At 39.3% G+C, this 23,272-nt stretch overlaps 1 protein-coding gene across 2 annotated transcripts in view; it reads left to right on the forward strand.

Moving 5' to 3' along the window:
• prdm5 (PR domain containing 5) overlaps window positions 1–23,272 on the forward strand; it is a 97,330-nt gene that overhangs the window by 63,669 nt on the left and 10,389 nt on the right. For both annotated transcript variants that reach the window (XM_067446807.1, XM_067446808.1), the window contains exons 14-15: window positions 10,635–10,720; window positions 21,024–21,128. In XM_067446807.1, coding sequence (XP_067302908.1) covers window positions 10,635–10,720; window positions 21,024–21,128 — 191 coding nt within the window. The remainder of the gene's footprint in view (window positions 1–10,634; window positions 10,721–21,023; window positions 21,129–23,272) is intronic.

Here is a 23,272-nt window from a genome sequence, read left to right on the forward strand (position 1 = left end):
CAACAACTATCAAGACAACACAACTCTCATAGGGACCAATCACACATGACGCATTCTTACATTAAACAACAACTAGAGAGCAAAAAAAGTGTTTTTGAAGTGTGTCTTTAAAAGCTGAATGAACGCCACTGTGTACTGTTGTGTGGAGCTGGATGCTGCTTTCACATCATATATGAACCAAGTACTCAGAGTAGACCAATATCAAAGGGAAGGAGCAATGATGTATTTGATATATCTCCGCATATTGGAGTCTCCTATTATAAGACAATAGTCCACCAGACTGTGGAAGAAGAAGCAGAACTTCACCCAGGAATGGTCCTCCTCAATACCATCTGCCCATGAAAGCACAGGCTCTTTTTGTCCTGAGCTAATCCCTGTTTTACAGACCTGACAGATGCTCAGATCCCTCGACCCAGGGTCCAGGGTTGAACCCTATATTGTTGGATCCCTTTCTAATGTCTTCTACAGAGGTCCTTTAGGCTAAAACTTGGTTCATACTTGACGCGTCATGACGCACGAAGGTGTGTGTGGAAAAATTGGCAGCACCGCGGAGTGGGCGGTCGTGTGCGTTGAGAGCGCGAAACCCAATTTCGCTTGGCGGTTGCACATCAAATTTTGTAACTTTCCGCGCAACAACTTCAAGGTGAATCTGGCTAAACTTGACATCTCATCTCACTGGTGCCCAGTTTGCGTATATAAATTAGTTGCTTTTATTTACAAAATGAGCCTACAGTAACAGAAATAAGTCATTTTAATGAAAATAAAGGTCCAAGTTCAATAAAAAAACTTTAACGAAACTACATTAAAATGATTAGAGAACTTTAGAGAAATGTTTAGGAGATTGTTAATTTAGTTGTATGTTCTAATGTCACAAGGTTTACTGAGTCTTACGCGATTACTTTTGTAGTGTGGTTTTGGTAAATTTTCCTAAAGTAAACATCATCACGTGTGTACTTTTTCCGGATGGTTTATAGAACAACTGCCCTATCGGTAAGCCCGATATGGTGATGTAACGGACCCCCTCCGATTGATGGCAAACTTCACTGATGGTTTATGAAGTTTATTGCATCCCTTTTCACTCCAAAAAATCGCCATATGAGCTGAACAAACAAAGCATAGTAAGTGCACATCAACATCTCATTCACAAACTCGCACTCTCTGTTGCATTGTCATTAACATGCGCAGCAAATTACACAAAAACACTCAAAACTAACACTAAACAAACAAATACAGATCTTTCACGTACGTTAGAATGGGTTTACTAACTTTATTTGCATCTTAATGAGAGTTATGACAACCAGAAAATCCTCTCAGGATACCTGGAAGCTAGTGTTACAGTACCTCATGCACAATTTTTGTTGCATAAACACCATCCAACCAATGAGAGCTTCGGATTTTCAATGTTTCTCTATGGTGCTGAAACTTAAACATTTTACGATCCCCATACAACTGAAACTCAACTGCCATTGGCTCATATGTGTTCGGGAGGAGGGGCTTAAAGATAGGTCAATTACTCCGAGTTGCCCTCTGTTGTTTTCAAGAATAGTATAACGGTGAGCGCGGCGAGTATAAACACCTCCCCAAACGGACAAGGCGCGTGCCCAGTCAACAGAGGCTCGTGCTGCGGAGCCAGACGAAAGTATAAACAAGGCTTAAGACAAGCTCTAACCCGAAACCCTACTTGTTACATAAATGACGGATTCCTCTTGATGTACCCAAGCACATCTGTGAAGTACATTTTCATGTTTGTCAACATGCTGACCTGGAAACCGACACTGACAGTCAATGAAAGTTACAAATTAGCATCAAACCATGCAAGACAAATCAACACGGACTCAATAGTGATAAAGAGCTTTACAGGGTGAGGACATTTCCTAATGGCAGAAACACACACCAAAATACAGACCAAAACCAAAGGAGGAAACCACTTAATCTTGAGAGATAGATGGGGATGTGATATGTGGTTTTAAGACGCGGCTGGTGAAGACCGGTTTTAAGATGCACATGCAAAGAATGTGTCATCACGTATGAAGTTGTATAAGGTTGTTGCATGTTGTCCTAAAACGTGAGCATATGCTGCTGGTCATATGGATTAAGGTTGGTGGCTCCAGCAGGAAGTTACTTAGGAGTATGTGGATGGCGTAGTTTTTCCGTAATGAAGAACTATGCTAAACAAAATGCATTGGTTTATGCAACGTGCAATGCATCCAGATTTTGGAAGGGTACAAGGGAAGCTTGTCACAATCAAATCAGCACCATAACGGATCATTTGTATTGTCTCGGCAGACTCGCTTGGAAATGCGGTCTCATGTTTAATGAACATCTTACATGTGCATTCCCCCTGAAGCTGAGCTAATTAACCTTATTATTCAAAGGGCAGCAAAAAAGTTTTCCTCGCCAATCTCCTCGTTTATCTAATTCATCTACGTACGTTTTTTTGAATCCAGCAATTAGTCCCTCAAGAGATTGCATTAACAAGAAAGCGAATTAGAAACTGGATTGTTGTACAATCAGGACACACACAGGAACACAGCAATTGGCATCTCTCTGAAGGCAGCATCTTATTAAGTTATGTTTTGCCATTTCACGTTTCTCTGTGGGGCTGCCCCAATTGCCAGACGCATTACTTATTCCAAAGGGAGCCATTCTCCATCCAGAAAACCCTTATTTCATTAGCCCAGAAAGACCTGTAATGAAAATAGAGCTTTGTTTCACGTGCCTGGGCTTCTCTCTGCTTCCTGCTGGTGACAGCTGGATCTCACGGTTATGTGAGCATGATATTTTATGTCTTTTCCGAAACTCTCTAAATAATTCCTACACAACATGCCAGAGCAACAGAAGCTGTGCCAATGAGCTAACTTTTATATCTAACTCTGCATCTTATGTGGGGAAATCTTTTTGCTGACATCATGCAAAGCCTAATTTGTACGTCGCATAGTCCTGATTTGAAAAATAAATCCATCAGACCGCAATATACACTGCACAGTATACGCATTACATTTTCTACTTAGCTATAAGGGGCACTATATGGGGCATTAGCACAAAGTATCTTCTTCAGCGGAAAGGTTTTTTTTTTTTTTTTTCTTCTTCTTTCAAGTTAAGTATTGCCACCTGTACCAGTGGCTGTATAAAGAAAATAATTATATATTTGGGTTACAGTAAAAATTGTGAATAAAACAGAAAAAAAAAATATTGGAGAATATTCTACAATAAAATACTATTTTAGTCTTTCTACCAAAAAATGTCATGATTAATTCAGTGTGTTATATATGCCTGTATGTATATTTATGTATACAGTGGGTACATAAAGTATTCAGAGTATCCTCTCTGAATACTTTCATTATCCTCTCCAGTTCTGTCAGGTTGGATGTTAAACGTTGATGGACAGCCATTTTCAGGTATCTCCAGACTGAGATGCTCAATTGAGTTTAAGTAAGGGCTCTGGCTGGGTTATTCAAGAACAGTCACGGAGTTGTTGTGAAGCCACTCCTTCGTTATTTTAGCTGTGTGCTTAGGGTCATTGTCTTGTTGAAAGGTGAACATTCGGCCCTGTCTGAGGCCTTAAACACTCTGGAGAAGGTTTTCGTCCAGGATATCCCTGTACTTGGACAAATCTATCTTTCCCTCGATTGCAACAAGGTCCCTGCAGCTGAGAACCTGTAAGCTGTAAGGTCTTATATAGACAGGTGTGTGGCTTTCCTAATTAAGTCCAATGAGTATAATCAAACACAGCTGGACTCAAATGAAGGTGTAAACCATCTCAAGGATGATCAGAAGAAATGGACAGCACCTGAGTTAAATATATATATATATATATATATATATATATATATATATATATATATATATATATATATATATATATATATATATATATATATATACAGTCTTGTTCAAAATAATAGAAGTACAATGTGACTAACCAGAATAATCAAGGTTTTTCGTATATTTTTTTATTGCTACGTGGCAAACAAGTTACCAGTAGGTTCAGTAGATTCTCAGAAAACAAATGAGACCCAGCATTCATGATATGCACGCTCTTAAGGCTGTGCAATTGGGCAATTAGTTGAAAGGGGTGTGTTAAAAAAAATAGCAGTGTGGCATTCAATCACTGAGGTCATCAATTTTGTGAAGAAACAGGTGTGAATCAGGTGGCCCCTATTTAAGGATGAAGCCAACACTTGTTGAACATGCATTTGAAAGCTGAGGAAAATGGGTCGTTCAAGACATTGTTCAGAAGAACAGCGTACTTTGATTAAAAAGTTGATTAGAGAGGGGAAAACCTATAAAGAGGTGCAAAAAATGATAGGCTGTTCAGCTAAAATGATCTCCAATGCCTTAAAATGGAGAGCAAAACCAGAGAGACGTGGAAGAAAACGGAAGACAACCATCAAAATGGATAGAAGAATAACCAGAATGGCAAAGGCTCAGCCAATGATCACCTCCAGGCTGATCAAAGACAGTCTGGAGTTACCTGTAAGTACTGTGACAGTTAGAAGACGTCTGTGTGAAGCTAATCTATTTTCAAGAATCCCCCGCAAAGTCCCTCTGTTAAAAAAAAGGCATGTGCAGAAGCGGTTACAATTTGCCAAAGAACACATCAACTGGCCTAAAGAGAAATGGAGGAACATTTTGTGGACTGATGAGAGTAAAATTGTTCTTTTTGGGTCCAAGGGCCACAGGCAGTTTGTGAGACGACCCCCAAACTCTGAATTCAAGCCACAGTACACAGTGAAGACAGTGAAGCATGGAGGTGCAAGCATCATGATATGGGCATGTTTCTCCTACTATGGTGTTGGGCCTATTTATCGCATACCAGGGATCATGGATCAGTTTGCATATGTTAAAATACTTGAAGAGGTCATGTTGCCCTATGCTGAAGAGGACATGCCCTTGAAACGGTTGTTTCAACAAGACAATGACCCAAAACACACTAGTAAACGGGCAAAGTCTTGGTTCCAAACCAACAAAATTAATGTTATGGAGTGGCCAGCCCAATCTCCAGACCTTAATCCAATTGAGAACTTGTGGGGTGATATCAAAAATGCTGTTTCTGAAGCAAAACCAAGAAATGTGAATGAATTGTGGAATGTTGTTAAAGAATCATGGAGTGGAATAACAGCTGAGAGGTGCCACAAGTTGGTTGACTCCATGCCACACAGATGTCAAGCAGCAGCTGTGGTCATACAACTAAATATTAGTTTAGTGATTCACAGGATTGCTAAATCCCAAAAAAAAAAAAAAAAGACTGTACCTTTGTACAGTCAAAGGTAGACACTGCTATTTTTTTGAACACACCCCTTTCAACTAATTGCCCAATTGCACAGCCTTAAGAGCGTGCATATCATGAATGCTGGGTCTTGTTTGTTTTCTGACAATCTACTGAACCTACTGGTAACTTGTTTGCCACGTAGCAATAAAAAATATACTAAAAACCTTGATTATTCTGGTTAGTCACATTGTACTGCTATTATTTTGAACAAGACTGTATATATATATATATATATATATATATATATATATAGATAGATATATTAGCACTTTCAAAATGTGCCTATTAATGCAACACTTTTTTTTCAGTTTAACATGTTAAATGATTTTATGCAATTATCGGCGCATTTTTTCTTTTTTCTTTGGCTATTGTAACGTGATCACGCTCTTATTCATGCAAATGCTGTTAAAATATTCAAGCATAACAAGACAAAAAGAGAATGCGCTGTCTATGAACTATGAATGCCCTGACACGCACACGGCACACAGTTGAGAATCGAGCTCTCTTTCGCTCTTAAATGAACAATAACACACAATTATGCCAAACTGTCCATTTTGTCAAGTATCTTCATAAAAGCTGTCTTTACTGAGTTAAACAAAATCTTAAATTAACTTAAAGAGTTGCACAAAATGACATGCACATGACAGCACGTCAGATCCGCATCTTGTTCGGCATAGTCTCGCATAGCCAGAGCTTCAGACTGACGACAGAAGGTTTGGACTCTATCACAGCTTTATTGGTCATTTGACTGACATGTAACCATTTAGTTGATCCTGGTAAGCGCTATTTGTCACAGTTGTAAACAAGACAGCGTTCTTCTTCCATGAGGGAGTTAAGCATCATGGCTTTTGTTTCTAGGCAGAATTCAACCAGATGAATTCAATCAGATGATGACTTCAAAACTCCAAAAGTAGCAGCATAATAAATCAGTTGCTGTGATGTATGTCAAAAATGTTAATCAAGATTTAGTGTACTCTTTCAGAAGATTGATCATAGCGCCCCCTACCCTATGAATACTCGGAAACCCAGAAAATTCTGTTAATGGCTGGAAGCGTTGTCTCATAAATGATGGAAATTTCCATCAATGGCTGGGAAAGAGTTCAGATGGTAATCAGGGGTGGGCCATTAAGAATTTTTACTAACTTGATTATCGTAAAATCTAATTTGGTTACATTAGGATTCAAGTGTGCATAATACAAGTGGTAATAGACAGATGAGCTTCTTCATAAAAGCATGTATTGCAAAAGGCTGTGTCAGTAATTGCATTTTTGCATTGCATTTTTACATTGCATTTCAGTTCAGCATGTGACAAAAATAACTTTCAGCACTGAAACTCATTGGCAGTGTAACCCCTGCTATGCCATATTGAGCTGCTTGTGTAAGCAGTTTGGCAGACATCTGTGTGAAACAGGTCTTAATCTATGGAGAGATGTCCCAGATTTTCATTTTTTGCCAATTGAATGACATTATTTAAAGTATGGCACTGTCTGATCACACTTTACGTTGTAGTGTCCATGTTGTAATTACACTCATAAGCAAGGAGTAGACCCACACAAAATCTGTGCGTTTTTTGGCATTTTCTCCACTGATTATGTGGCAAAAACAGTGAAATCGTGTAGAATGGCTGCATCCCATACATTTTTGTTGATGTAATTTCAAGTGGTACTTTAAAGTAGGTAAAATAAGGCCTTCTTGCCTTAAATATAAAGAAAACCACAGACTATGTCAAGTACATGTTCATTTGTAACAAGGATAAATGATTCTTTATTTATACCGTGGTCTGTATGAATACTTGATTCAGATTGGCTGCAAGATGTGTATTAAAACTGTTCCGTATTATTGCACTGCTTTTATTGAAGCACACAGATAGAAATAAGAGATTGTGCTGCGCCTTGTCTGTGAAACCAGGGGTTATTGTAATAAATGATAGTAATGTGTAATATTTATAGCATTGACCTTGATGCAATTGTCATGTTATGTTAATTAGTAGATTTTTTTTTTTTTTATAAACAGTACCGAATTGAGCTTCCAGTGAAGCGGTGTTTGTTCCCTCACACTGCAGGATTGTAAAGTGGCAATGATAACTGCTTTGCTATCTGCAACCTGGATCAGTTTTATCTAAAGCAGACCCACGTGTTTGCCCACTCTCTGATTGACAGCTTGTCACTCCACCTTTGTGGTGATACTGACCGCGCTCAGATAGCATCTCTCTCATTCAGCTCAGCATCGCTTTGATCCACGGATGGGCGTGGCTTAGCGGGCCCCACCCACTTCAGGTCTCTACGTTTTAAGATGGTGGAGATAGAGACACAAAACCCCTGTGTGTTTGGTTTTACATTTCTGGAGAGGAAGACCAGTAACCTAAAGACACATGAAGTATTGATTTGGAAATCCTGTTTTATATTTTATATTCCTTGTGGACACATTATTCCAGACTTCATGTAGTCAAAGATCAGACAGGATATATCTTGACCCTCTTTGGACCAAATCAAATCATATATATTCCCATTCATAAAGATTAAAGCCTACTCTGTTTGCATACATGCATATCTGATTGAAATATAAATATGCAGCTGCATTCATGTATCCAGTCAAGCTGTACTTGATCTTGGGGTAAAAAAAAGAAGGTATTAGTGATCAAAAAAGTGGAACACATTTGTAAAAAAGTTATCCAGCCTTAAGGTGCAGCGTTTATACCCTTAAGGTAAATTAAATAAACCATTAAAACCCTTAAAATGTGTTTTATTTAGTTGGTTCTGTGAACAAGACACTTTCTGCCCTAAATCCCACAGCATGTTGCAGCCTTTAATATTATGCAGATTCTGAAGTTCTGTGCCAAGTTTCCCGTTCCAAACCCGAATTATGTCTGGCATCAAAACATTCTCAATCCAAAAAGGCAGAATATTCCATCTTTCCCCTAAGCTTTGATTCAAGTGGTGCAGAACGTTAGGAGTGATTGGGATGCCATAATGTGCCTTGATCACCAATTAGAATGTTGGCACTCTTGCTCAAATGGAGATCTGTGGAGTTCTGTTAAACCCAACTGACTTGAACAATGACGCAACTGACTGTGATGCAATTTTTTTTTAAAAATACCCCTTAAAGAATCATGCCACTGCCACATCATGGTCTTACTTTTGAGAATGTAGTCTAGCATCCTATTAACTGAATTAAGGCATGATATACTTTAAGCGAAATTTAAGAACAAACTGGTGTGACGCCATTTTGAGAAAAAACAACCAAAAAAAAACAGCTCACAGTGGAATTAATTTTGGATAGTCAAAACCACTTGCCAAAGTTCCAGCTGGTAAACACCTTCGAACTACTATTGGTCCGAGGCGTTTATGCAATATTGTGGGTGTGGCTTTGAAGCTCCGCCTTCTTTAACGTGGAAATCTTCTGTTCAGAAGGTCAGACGTCCGCAATGTGCTTGGTAGGTTTTCTTGAAAACCAAACTTAAAACAACTTTAAATCCCGTCTGGCTTGCGCGCGACCCATAATATTCACACATTAGGTCAGTAGGTGGAGAGTAGACGGTCTTTTCTATCCAAATGTATTGGATCACATAAGTGTTTACACCATGAAATCTGGTCTAATGTGTTTTCAACACATTTTTTTGTAAGTACTTGATAGTGGACTTGCTCATAACGTTTTAGACCCCGTTTACAGCTGTATTCAGCATCGTTCACTTGTGATCCGATCGAACAAAGTGCATCTTAATACCAGGTGTGAATTGGGCCTAATTGTTTTCAAACAAATGTATAAAGTGCTATATTAATAAATGTGACTTTACTGGAGTGCAGAATTGCAGACCAGGTATTGGCAACTTTGTTCCTGGAGGGTTTAGCTCCAACCCTGATAAAACTTTCAACAAATAAAAAAAAAAAAACAAGACATTGATTAGCTGGTTCAGGTGTGTTTGATTGGGGTTGGAGCTAAATTCTGCAGGACAGTGGCCCTCCGGGACCGAAGATACCCACACTCTAAAAAATGCTGGGTTAAAAACAACCCAAGTTGGGTTGAAAATGCACTAACCCAACAATTGGGTTGTTTTAACCCAATGGCTGAGTTGTTTTAACCCAGCCATTGGGTTGTCTTAAGCAACATTTAACCCAACGTCTGGGTTAAAACAACTCAACCGTTGGGTAAAATCAACCCAATTGTTGGGTAAGTGCATTTTCAACCCAACTTGGGTTGTTTTTAACCCAGCATTTTTTAGAGTGCATCCCTGATCTAAATGCTGCTCTGTGTGGGTGGCATCAGGATGATTGCTAACAGTTTTTTCCCTGCAAATGTAATTCCAACTTCTTTTTACCCTTAAATGTGCACTATGTATTATTTTTGCAGTAAAATATCCAAAAACCACCAGGCCAGTGTTATATATTTTGTTCAGTTGAGTTCTTACAATATCCCAAATGTTTCCAACTGTTTGTAAATCGTGAGAAAATTGCTATTTTAACGAGGGAGTTTGTTTCCCTTGGTTTCCTTTGGCTGACCCTTGGTTTACCCTAACCCTAACGTCATAACAACATTTTAAACACACTCAAATGTATCTAATATGATAAACAGAGCTGTGTTACCTCATACTCATGACCGGAAAAGTGGAAATGGCGCCGGTGACTATGTCCCATCATAAAAGTCCCGCCTCTTGCGAGCTGTGTGTTGTGTAACAATCGCTCCAGCGGTCTTGCTCAGCTCCTTCAACCTTCGGTCCTGCTCTGCTTCAAACAGCAGTAACGTTAATAACCACATCCATGAGCATGATTTCCTATGAATTCCTATCCTGATTCTTTTCCACCGGCTGTGAGGTGAAGACCACATGTCCCAAGATTCTTCGCTCAAACTTGGCATCATCAAACTACACCTTTGTTTTGAATAGGCGCCCTCTAGCGGACGGAAAAGTTACATAGTGTAGCTTAAAACAAAGATTGAAAAAAGATCTTCGCTGTGAGTGTATTGAGGCCTTTAGGCGTCTTTATGCCAACACTGGCTTAGATGTAAGAACCAGATAATGTGCACATATAGTATGATGGAACGAGTCAGTGTCGCCCCGTCCCCTAATATTAGTCAATAGCAATCAATTGTGTCTTGTTACCAGCACTGCACCAAAGTGCTTTGAGTTTGTAATTGCTTCAAATTCGGTCACATGGTACAGTAGTTCCTTCCTGGAGGATGAAGAATTGACTCTTTGGTTTTCTCATAGCATCTTGCTGTTATATGTCAATGTGAAGTAAAATATGTATCTTATTTTCTTGCCAATAATTATTTATTTGCTTGTTCACATTAAGCATGTGTGTTTGGATGTCTATCATTGAGTGGTTTTCTCAATATCTGATGTTTGTTTGTCCTTGTCTGACTTCAGGTGAGCGACCGTATCAGTGCCCATACTGTGACAAGGCCTTCAGCAAGAACGACGGCCTTAAAATGCACATACGTACACACACTCGGGTAAGACTACATGCATGCATGCACACGTTTACTTACAATTGTACTGTTCATCCACCTCCCAATTTCTCCCTCACTGATTTTTCCATTGCCATTGCATAGCTCTGCCTGTGCGTGCATGTGAAAGTTCTTCTTAGTTCACAAAACCATGCGGTATGAGTTGTGAAGCACAGCACTTTACGCTTTCCCAAATTCATTATGAGAATCATTTATTTAAAATCTGTTGTTTGAAACCAATAGAGAAGCTGTAAGGTCTCTCTGACCAAATTAAAGCTTGTAAAATGAAAGAAATAATAGCATATATAAGTAGCTATAAATATTAGTATTGTAATTTTACTGTTCTAAAATTACATTTCTGTGAAATAAGTTTTATTTATATAGCGCCTTTTCCAAGCTCAAGGTCGCTGATTTGTATTATTATTGGAATAAATACTGATATTGAAAAATAAATATTTGTTGTATTAATAATACAGTGAAGGGTTTTATCAGGGAACTGCATGAGGTTTGTGTGTTGATGAAACACTGATAATTGATTATACAATTTTAATAAATAAACATAAACTTGCATGATATCAAATAAAAGGCTGCAATTATATTGAATATCTATCTGATGTGCAGAAAATTTTAGAGTAAAGCATTACAGCAGATTTCATTACTATAATTATCAAATATTGTTCCATGACATAAAAGCAGCAACAGGATCATGATTAAGACCACATTACACCACTTATTGAACAAATGCGAGTTTTTAAAAACATACACCCCAGTTATTACCATAGAAGCCAAATGTCCGTGATCCGAAATATATTATAGGGTGATCAATATTCAGTTGCTTGTGAAATTTCTCACCCCTTCACATATTATGGCACTTCCTTTTGGCAAATCGACGTCAAAAAGAAAAAGTACCATAAATGCAGTATATGAGTTCTTCAGTGTGAATTGAAGGTGAGAAAGAGTTCATTGGTCAGTGCCAAGGCCATGAGAGCCACCCTACCAACTGCCTCTGAAACTATTTATCCTTCAAAGAGTTTGTAATATCATCAACATAGCAGGGATTTGAGTCAGTATGGCTTTTAACATTTACCTGTAACCATTCACATTTGCACACACCAATTCGCATTTTAAAATTATGATGTAAAATATAGCTGCGAGCAGCATTTAACAGGGTTCAAGCGTTTTGAGGCCTTTAAGCACATATGTAAAAAGGTATTATGTTTTATTTAGCAAGCATGTAACCACTTACATCATAAAAGTAAAATACCATTTACAGCCAATACTGGCAATTTGCATGCTTGTTTAGAATCATGCGTCACGTGCTCACCTTATACCAGGAAGTTTTCAGTTTTCGTTTATGGGCTATTGAGTATATTTTGCCTCATCCTTTTTCTAAATATCCCTATTATAGACATCCAATTTCCAAAGTTCAACATCAACATTCCGCAGTGGTTTTAAGAAGGTTGAGAAAAAAATCGAGGACTAGTTTGTGAGTTGTTGTTTGAAATAATCTGATATTTAATGACCGATTTGATTGACATCGGTGGTCCTAATGGCAAAGTTGCTCAAAATGAGTTCTACCATGCAGTATGAAGGTTGCGTGTGAACAATCGTGTGGTATGCAATCCTTTACGCACCTCAGAAATCTAAACCCTATGGGTCATTAAGGCCCAGCTAGTTCCGATCGGCCTTGTCTGATAGCTGCTCAAACTTCATTGGCTGGATTTTTCATTTGTCAAGATACCCAAATGTCTTGGTGCCTTGGACAACGACACTGAATGCCAATTTTCAAGTCTATCAGACTTAAGGCCTTTGCACAATGAGTCCGAAATTTCCGCATGCGTTTTTTCGTATACGTGATCCGAAAAATTTGTCACGCACAGAGACCTTGCACACTGAGTCTGATGCGTATTAATGAATGCGTTACAAAAACAAAAGAAAACAAGACAAAATGACAGCTTCAAGTAGTGAGGATGATTTGTTTGTCCTGAGGAGATATTGTATCCCTCCATCCACTCCTGCGATTGCGTAGAGAGGAAGGAGAGGTCCTCCTTATCAAGGAGCTGCACTGAGGGATTATCCAGACCGATTCAAAGTTTACTTTAGAATGTCAGTGGCTCAGTTTGATGCTTTGCTAGCGATACTGGAACTACATATTAAAAAGAAGACCACCAATTTCCGTGAATCAGTTGATCCCGAACAGAAACCCCCCCCCCCCCACACACACACACACGCGAGGTTTACAGGGCCATGGTGTGCTATAATTATAGCTGATATAATAAAATGTGTAGTATTTTGGATAGAATAATATCTATGGTGGCCCTGCGTTGTCAAAATGTCTCTCAAAATGCGTTTTTAAGGATGCGAAAACGCAGAAAATCGAACCTGTTCCGAATTTTATTTTTTGACGGACGGAAGTTTCGGAGGCAGTGTGCAAGCGGGATTGATATAACATGAGGTCTGAATTTATTTTTCAACGTGCTAAAACGTGCTAAAATCCAACATTTTTGCAATAGCGCTGATCATATCTGAGGCACATCTTGAGCCAAGGATTCAAACAATATAAGACAACCCTAACGCCTAACGGTTTAGGTGTTTTTAGGTGTTTAGGTGAGCAATTTCAAACTTTTCGCTGCTGAAGCGCCCCCACCAGGCCGACTACACGCTTGAACCCCTAATGAGCCTTACAGTAATTAGATTTCATAGTGGGAGCTAAGAAAAGCTTTGAATATAATCTGCTGAATAGCTATAGTTTTTGGAAAGCTGATCTCTGGTGATGGATGGCATGGGTGTTTATGACATCATTTCCTGAAAGAACTATATCACTTCTCCCATCTTCCCATCAGTCATTTCGAATAGCAATGTCTCTCAGATTTATAACACAGACAGAGTGGCAACATCAGTGTTAATCCAAGAAAACCTAGGAAAGCAGAACAGATGCAGCACATCATTAGATCGCTTTGCCAAATATGGACCATGATCCTGTAATTCTGCTGCATAACATATGAGCTGTGGACTGACACAGCACAGAAACACAGCCATTAAGACATCATATAAAAACAAAGCCATGGTGATGCGGTAATGAGAGCAAGCAGTGACAGCACTGTGCTAATCCTCTTAAGTGACAGGTATTTCTTCGCGTTTAGGCCTGTATGACACACACTAAAGAGCTGGCCAACTGTTTTTCAGCGCAAAATCCATGTCAATTACTGTGTTGGAATAAAGTGATATGGCCATGAAATGAAAACCCGTAAGACTAATTCACCCTCAAGATTTTTCTATGGGGTTTTATTAAAAAAAAAAAAAAATATGAGTAAAATAAGGTCTGTGGTAAACATAACTTGATGATACTTGAACATTATGTACATTACACAACACTCACACCACAAACTTTTTTATCTAGTTAGCTATTCGTTTTTTTTTTTTTTTTTTTTTTTTTTTTTTAGAATAATTTACATAACAGCTTCAAAATTCACAATAATGTAGAGCAAAATTGATTGTCAAGTAAGGTTTACCACAGACTATGGGTCCTATTTTAACAATCTGAGCACATGGTCTAAAGCGCTTGGTGCAGATGCACTTAGGGCATGTCCGAATCCACTTTTGCTGTTTTATGGCGGAAAAAGCAGTCGGCGCACCAGGCGCATGGTCCAAAAGTGTTGTACCTATGCTCTTAATGAGTCATGGCTGTGTGTTGGGGCGTAACGTGAAATAAACCAATCAGAGTCTCATCTCCCATTCCCTTTAAAAGCCTGTTTGCATCTGCACCAGGCCAGATTTGCTATTTTGCAAGTGGAAAGACTGAACGCTTCAGTAGAGCCTTGTGTGTGTAATAATCAGAGTGTACGTGTGTTGTGCACCCGCCTATAGGCACATTACCAACGCCTTGTTTAAATAACATAAAAAAGACTGTGCTATTGACTTTAGGTTTTTGTTGGTCAATGGCGCAGTCGTTTTCAGTTCCTCAAAATAGCGACACGCCAACAATGCACCTGAACACACCTGGTTTACAGACCAGCATGTCCATGGGCAAACAGATGGGCATGAGTGCATTTGCTATTTAAACAATGTGGCGCTGGACATGAAAATGAGAACTGCGTCGGGCTGAAATTAGCAAAAAAATTGTGGCTGGTGTGTTATAAGGACCCTTGTTTCACTCATAAATTCACAAAATGGCATTATAAAACCTCATAGGTTTTGATTTCAATTTCATTCACTCTCTCAAGTGGACTAGTGAATGAGGGTATAGGGCTGATTTCGAACACAGCTCGAACACTGTTTTCTAATGATCTGCTCCCAAATTTCAAGATAAGTGATACTACTGTGGAAAGAACTCACCTGAGAGTTTTTGTGTGCCTGCTTCTGAAACATCAGAGCTGAATGTGGAAATCTCTAAGGCTTTACCCTGTCAGTCCAAATACAATTATTTGTGTATCCGATTGGAATCTGATGTAAAATGATTGACTGTCCACACTGTGTATCACAACTGTTCAGATTTGATTTGTGTGTCCATGACGCTCTTGCGTTTTCCAGGAAATCTGCATTGGTTTCTATGCAATGATGTTGCGTTGGTAGGCATACACAAAAAAAGCAATAACAACAAACAGCCAAAAGATATTCATACTAAAAGCCAAAAAACGTTCAAGTGAGAAGGTGCGGTTAGCGATATTTTGGTCTCATTTTCAGCATAATGCATTTGGATGATGTGTGTACATGGCCCTAGTAGACTGACAAAGCTGCAAAGCATTATGGGGCCGTCCGTTATTGTCCATCTGTCCTAATGCATGTCATAGTCTGTGACTCCTGACCTTTACATATTTTTGTGGGGGTCGTGTTGCTGATGGTCCCAGCTGACGGCTTTACTGCTGATCTGATTCAGCAAGGGAGCCTCACAGCTACACGCTGGATGTATTACGCTCCATAATCGCCAAAACTCTCGTCTTACACTAAATCTTTTTGCCTCGCTTACTCAAACACACATGTCCACTCTGGCCCAGGCCCATATTGATTACGTCTCTCTCTGACAAACACACACTTGATCCTCCGCACCTTGCATATCCTGTGTGGCGTGACCACACCTTGCCCTGCTCCATTTCCCAGGATTCTCTCTTCCTGTGTCCACCCATTCCCGTGATAGCTGGGTGTTGGAAATGTGAGTGGACTATAAATGCGTGCATGTTCACTACGCTGCTAACCATACACAAACATACGCATGTTCCGTTTCCATGTAATATAAACAAAATTATTTTTATACTTTAAAAAATATATTCTATCCGCTAACCCTAAACCTAGCAATCACAGAAAACGGTCTGCATTGTTACATTTGAAGAAAACTGCACTCTGAATGATTTATAAGCAGTTTTCTTGTGACCCTTTTTTGTTCTTTTTATCAAGAGACTGCCTACACACACACACACACACACACACACACACACACACACACACACACACACACACACACACACACGCACACACACACACACGCACACTATCAGATATGCATCACCATAAAAAAAAAACACCCATTACACAATTAATACACATCTCCTCAACACAAACACATACACAAACACCTTATCTGTCTTTAACACACTCATCTGCTCACACACACTTCTTGTGGGTTTAAAATTTTGATGCTTTGAAAATGGGCATGTCCAAATTTGGAAAAATAGTTCATATTTCAATTATATTATTTATATTATATATACACTTCTGTTAAAAGGCATGCGGTCAGTAAGATTTAGCTTTTAAAGAAATGTATACTTTTGTAAAGCAAAAATGCATTAAAATGTTCCAAAGTAATAGGAAAGACATTTATAATGTTACAAAATATTGTTCCAAATAATCACGGTAAAAATATTAAAGTAATATTTCATAATTTGACTGTGTTTTCTGTACTGTGTATTGAGTTTTCATATTAAATTAATGGATACTTAATGAGCTTATTTTAAAAACATTAAGAAAAAACACAGGGAGGACATAACAAGTGTGTGTATGTGTGTTTGTTATTATGTCCAGGTGTGTTTGTGTTTGTGGTGTGACAGGAGTGCTGTGTGTTTTCAGTGTATTATATAAGTAAATGTATGCGTGTGTCCATGTGAAATAAGTTCCAGGTGTGTAACACATGAAAGGCACTTCATTTGTTTATTCCAGTCCATCGTGTGTGTGTGTGTGTGTGTGTGTGTGTGTGTGTGTGTGTGTGTGTGTGTGTGTGTGTGTGTGTGTGTGTGTGTGTGTGTAATGGGGATCTCTAGTTTCTGTAAACATACAGATGTATGTGCATGCCTGAGGCATTATTCTGTCTCTCTCTGAAAGGATCAGCTCTTCATTAGTCTCTTCAAAAACACAATAACTGTAGGCAGTCCCTCCAACAGCACTTTGCACACACGGTTTTGCTGCCATCGAGTCCTAATTAGGAAAGTCCAACATCAGGAGTGTCTAACCCTGCTTCAAAAAGGGCCATCTGCATCAAGAGCGTGTGCGCCCTTCGAGTGGAGTCGAAAATATCTTGTAATAGTATGCAATTAAGAGTTTTAAATATGTGAATGAACGTATAAAGGGAAACTTGGAATACATTGGAAAGAGCAGATCTATTTGAAACAGGAACACTGATTTGTTATTATATATATATATATATATATATATATATATATATATATATATATATATATATATATATATATATATATATATATATATATACAGTATTGTTCAAAATAATAGCAGTACAATGTGACTAACCAGAATAATCAAGGTTTTTCGTATATTTTTTTTTTTGCTACGTGGCAAACAAGTTACCAGTAGGTTCAGTAGATTCTCAGAAAACAAATGAGACCCAGCATTCATGATATGCACGCTCTTAAGGCTGTGCAATTGGGCAATTAGTTGAATTAGTTGAAAGGGGTGTGTTCAAAAAAATAGCAGTGTGGCATTCAATCACTGAGGTCATCAATTTAGTGAAGAAACAGGTGTGAGGATGAAGCCAACACTTGTTGAACATGCATTTGAAAGCTGAGGAAAATGGATCGTTCAAGACATTGTTCAGAAGAACAGCGTACTTTGATTAAAAAGTTGATTAGAGAGGGGAAAACCTATAAAGAGGTGCAAAAAATGATAGGGTGTTCAGCTAAAATGATCTCCAATGCCTTAAAATGGAGAGCAAAACCAGAGAGACGTGGAAGAAAACGGAAGACAACCATCAAAATGGATAGAAGAATAACCAGAATGGCAAAGGCTCAGCCAATGATCACCTCCAGGATGATCAAAGACAGTCTGGAGTTACCTGTAAGTACTGTGACAGTTAGAAGACGTCTGTGTGAAGCTAATCTATTTTCAAGAATCCCCCGCAAAGTCCCTCTGTTAAAAAAAAGGCATGTGCAGAAGAGGTTACAATTTGCCAAAGAACACATCAACTGGCCTAAAGAGAAATGGAGGAACATTTTGTGGACTGATGAGAGTAAAATTGTTCTTTTTGGGTCCAAGGGCCACAGGCAGTTTGTGAGACGACCCCCAAACTCTGAATTCAAGCCACAGTACACAGTGAAGACAGTGAAGCATGGAGGTGCAAGCATCATGATATGGGCATGTTTCTCCTACTATGGTGTTGGGCCTATTTATCGCATACCAGGGATCATGGATCAGTTTGCATATGTTAAAATACTTGAAGAGGTCATGTTGCCCTATGCTGAAGAGGACATGCCCTTGAAACGGTTGTTTCAACAAGACAATGACCCAAAACACACTAGTAAACGGGCAAAGTCTTGGTTCCAAACCAACAAAATTAATGTTATGGAGTGGCCAGCCCAATCTCCAGACCTTAATCCAATTGAGAACTTGTGGGGTGATATCAAAAATGCTGTTTCTGAAGCAAAACCAAGAAATGTGAATGAATTGTGGAATGTTGTTAAAGAATCATGGAGTGGAATAACAGCTGAGAGGTGCCACAAGTTGGTTGACTCCATGCCACACAGATGTCAAGCAGTTTTAAAAAACTGTGGTCATACAACTAAATATTAGTTTAGTGATTCACAGGATTGCTAAATCCCAGAAAAAAAAAAATGTTTGTACAAAATAGTTTTGAGTTTGTACAGTCAAAGGTAGACACTGCTATTTTTTTGAACACACCCCTTTCAACTAATTGCCCAATTGCACAGCCTTAAGAGCGTGCATATCATGAATGCTGGGTCTTGTTTGTTTTCTGACAATCTACTGAACCTACTGGTAACTTGTTTGCCACGTAGCAATAAAAAATATACTAAAAACCTTGATTATTCTGGTTAGTCACATTGTACTGCTATTATTTTGTACAAGACTGTATATATACAGTAGAAAGCAAGTGTTTCTATTTCAGTCTTATTTCTTTGTAATTATTTATCAAATGTACTCGTATTTTCAAAATAATCCCTACATCAAATTTTAAAATTAAGTTGATTTTTCATGGCATCAACACATCTCAAAAATTTGGCACAAGGCCATGTTTACCACTGTATGGCATCCCCTCTTCTTTTTATAACAGTCTGCAAACGTCTGGGGACTGAGGAGACAAGTTGTTCAAGTTTAGGAATAGGAATGAATGTTGTCCCATTCTTGTCTAATACAGGCTTCTAGTTGCTCAACTGTTTTAGGTCTTCTTTGACGCATCTTCCTCTTTATGATCCACCAAATGTTTTTCCAAAAGATCCGGATTGCAGGCTGGCCATTTCAGTTCCTGGATCCTTCTTCTACGCAGCCGTGATGTTATAATTGATGCAGTATGTGGTTCTGGCATTGTCATGTTGGAAAATGCAAGTTCTTCCCTGAAAGAGACGACGTCTGGATGGGAGCATATGTCGTTCTAGAACTTGGATATACCTTTCAGCATTGATGGTGCCTTTCCAGATGTGTAAGCTGCCCATGCCACACACACTCATGCAACCCTATACCATCAGAGATGCAGCTTCTGAACTGAGCGCTGATAACAACTTGGGTTGTCCTTGTCCACTTTTAATCTGGATGACATGGCGTCCCAGTTTTCCAAAAAGAACTTAAAATGTTGATTTGTCTGACCACAGAACAGTTTTCAACTTTGCGACAGTCGATTTTAAATGAGCCTTGGCCCAGAGAAAACACCTGCGCTTCTGGATCATGTTTAAATATGGCTTCTTTTTTTACCTTTAGAGTTTTAGCCGGCAACGGCGAATGGCATGGTGGATTGTGTTCACCAACAACGTTTTCTGTAAGTATTCCTGAGCCCATGTTTCTATTACAGTAGGATTCCTGTATGTGAAGCAGTGCCGTCTAAGGCCCGGAGATCACGGGCATCCAGTATGGTTTTCCGGCCTTGACCCTTACGCACAGAGATTGTTCCAGATTCTCTGAATCTTTGGATGATATTATGCACTGTAGATTCAAACTCTTTGCAAATTTCTCTGAAAAAAATTCTTTCTAATATTGCTCCACTATTTTTCGCCGCACCATTAGGGAAATTGGTGATCCTCTGCCCATTTTGACTTCTGAGAGACACTGTCTGAGAGGCTCTTTTTATACCCAGTCATGTTGCCAATTGAACCAATAAGTTGCAAATCGGTCCTCCAGCTGTTCCTTATATGTACATTTAACTTTTCCAGCCTCTTATTGCTACCTGTCCCAACTTTTTTGGAATGTGTAGCTCTCATGAAATCTAAAATGAGCCAATATTTGGCATGTTATTTCAAAATGTCTCACTTTCAACATTTGATATGTTATCTATATTCTATTGTGAATAAAATATACGTTTATGAGATTTGTAAATAATTGCATTTCTTTTTTATTAACAATTTGTACAGTGTCCCAACATTTTTGGAATCGGGTTTGTATTAATAAGCTGTAATTTCGTACTAAAGTTTATTGAGTCAAAAGTCATAGTTAATAGTTAGTTAATTGTGAAAATTGGACCCTGATCTAAAGTATGATCTTATTAAAATAAATTAATAAGTTGTGGGTACAAAATCTTAATTTGCGACCATGATATTTATGTAATATGTTGGGGCTCTGTACTAACAAAGTGAAAAAGTGGGAAATTTTAATGTAGTTTAGTTGGACAAACCTCTCACCTCATAAAGCAATTCTTTGAGTCAACGTCGCTGTGTCTGTCTGGCTGGTCGAAAGCATGGAAAATCAACATTCAAATTAATTAATTTAAGCTGTCTCTACTTATTAAATTAAGCAATAAAACAATGACACACATCACCTTTAGTTATGAATTATTATTTAGTTTGTCTTTAATTGATAAGCCCCCGACTGGTCATTAAGACATTTGCACTAATCTGTTTGTTTCCCGTTCTTTCTCTTTCAGGAGAAGCCATATAAATGCAGCGAGTGCAACAAGGCCTTCAGTCAGAAGCGCGGTCTGGATGAGCACATGCGCACACACACCGGAGAGAAGCCATTCCAGTGCGACGTGAGTTAAACACGCAAACCACATTGCATAATGTTGCATTCTGACACACAAACACAGCCTCTTTTTATGTCTGATTCTGGCTGGCTATCACACAACTGCTCCCGACACACCGCAGCCACATCCCAGTGGAAGAGCAGAGAGAGAGAGCGGTGGCTTGTGGGTAGTGTGTGACGTTCAGCTGGTTTTAGTCTAAGACCACTGGAAGAGCTAAAGCCGGGCTTGAGTTTAACCCTGCGGCCCACGCTAAGTCCACATAATCAGCACCGTGACGTGCATCAGACCACGAACCAGAACGCCCCACATAAACCAGCACACACTCAAGCTGTCTGTCTGCATGTGTGTGTGAGGGTGTTACTGTGGTGTCAAAGCCGCAGTGGAAGGACGTCCTGCCAGGCAGACACAAGGATGAAACCGCCCTGCACAAACTGACCCATCTCTGACCTTTCAGCGACTTAAGACACACACAATCAGGCCGGCCCCGCTCCAAAACACACCAGTTGTGTGCTCCTCTTATTTTATCTCTGTTCCTGAACAGGCGTTCTGCGTCATTTCGTATGACTGTGAATGTGATTTCAACAAGTACAACGTGTTCTGGAACAACTAACCAATCAGATTTGAGGAAAGCGTTTTATGTCAAGTTTAGGCTTACAACCAGGGTTAGGTGCTTCTACATCAGTGTTATTTGCCATCATTTCCCTCTGATATGGGGAGAAGTTATCGGTAGGGTTGACATCAAGGCCGTATGACATCAAAGTACAATGAGAGCATACAATGCCTTATGCTTTTGAATCGCTCATGCGGTATTTTGATATCATATACAGATCGGTCTGCACAGCGCCGATACATCTTGAACGAGGCTGGTGTGTTTGTATTCCCCACTGCCTCGCTAGCGTTGCTGAGAAAGATGAGACGTATATAGTAGAGGATGGATACCCGACGGGTCGGGCCGGGTTCGGACAGATATTTAGAAATGACGTTCGGGTTCGGGTCGGGCTCGGTCACGTCAGCGCGATAAGGCATTGAACCTTTTAAATGTAAAACTGCTTATTATGCAAGTAGCCAATGGGCCTGTTTAACTTGATGCAATGGTTTGTTTTTGTGATTAAAATAAATGTAAAATATTACCCTAACATCCATCTTCCTGCATGCGGAAATTTGTTTATGTCGCCGTGACAACAACGCGCAACACGTGCGTGCATATTGCCCGCGGCATCCTTGTCATTCCAGTGAGCGCAACTTCAGCGTTCCACAGTTGATGCAATCCTTTTTCTGCATAAAACCTCGATTAGCCTAAACTTTAATGGATAGATTATGTAAATAGATCCCATGTTCCAGTTTAGGAACCACAGTTTGAGAAAATTGATAAGATGACGTTCATTTCAATAAGCATTTCAATTATGTTACGTTAATGTTTTGTTCTGTTAGCTTGGGTCATTTTTAGCAGACTTTGTTCATTTAATTTCAGTTGGCTATTTGATTGGGCTCTGTGTAACGTTTGATGCCCCATGCGCGTGCTGATGCGCTCTTCTGTAAACATTTCAGAATGCCTTGCTATAGTTGCTTAATAAAAATGGGCTTTCCACACAAACAAACGTACGTGTCATTAGTAGTCTATATGAGGAAAAATAGATTTTAACTGTCGGGCTCGAGTCGGGCTCGGACATAAATATTTTAATGCCTGTCGGGCTCGGGTCGGGTTCGGTTACTGCTCTGTCAGACGCGTGCCGGGCTCGGACAGAAAAATGCGGCTCGATCCGCACTCTAGTATACAGTGACATAAGACCTGGCTCTGTGGTGGCTCTCTAGCATGTGGAAAGGCAAACCGGTTCTTAGAAGTCCAACCAACTCCGAACTGGTAGTGGCTCTGAACAAGCACCCACTTTATTCTGGTGGAAAAGGGGTATTAGTGTATATGTTTGGGCGGTGTTATGAAACTCTGCCCCCACATGCTGACGTAGATTTGTGGGGGTGTGTTTGAACAAAGCGTTTTATGAAGATGTGGCTAAGCCTTAACTTTTCCAAAGAATATCTCTTTGGGTTTAAGACTTTGAGCTTTGTAACTGCAAACGCTCTTACGCATGCACAAACAGCTACATAATGCACTTAAGAGAAAGAAAAACAAGAAATCGCATCATATGACCCCT

This window comes from Pseudorasbora parva, chromosome 6 (assembly GCF_024679245.1).
Source record: "Pseudorasbora parva isolate DD20220531a chromosome 6, ASM2467924v1, whole genome shotgun sequence".
Lineage (NCBI taxonomy): Eukaryota > Metazoa > Chordata > Actinopteri > Cypriniformes > Gobionidae > Pseudorasbora > Pseudorasbora parva.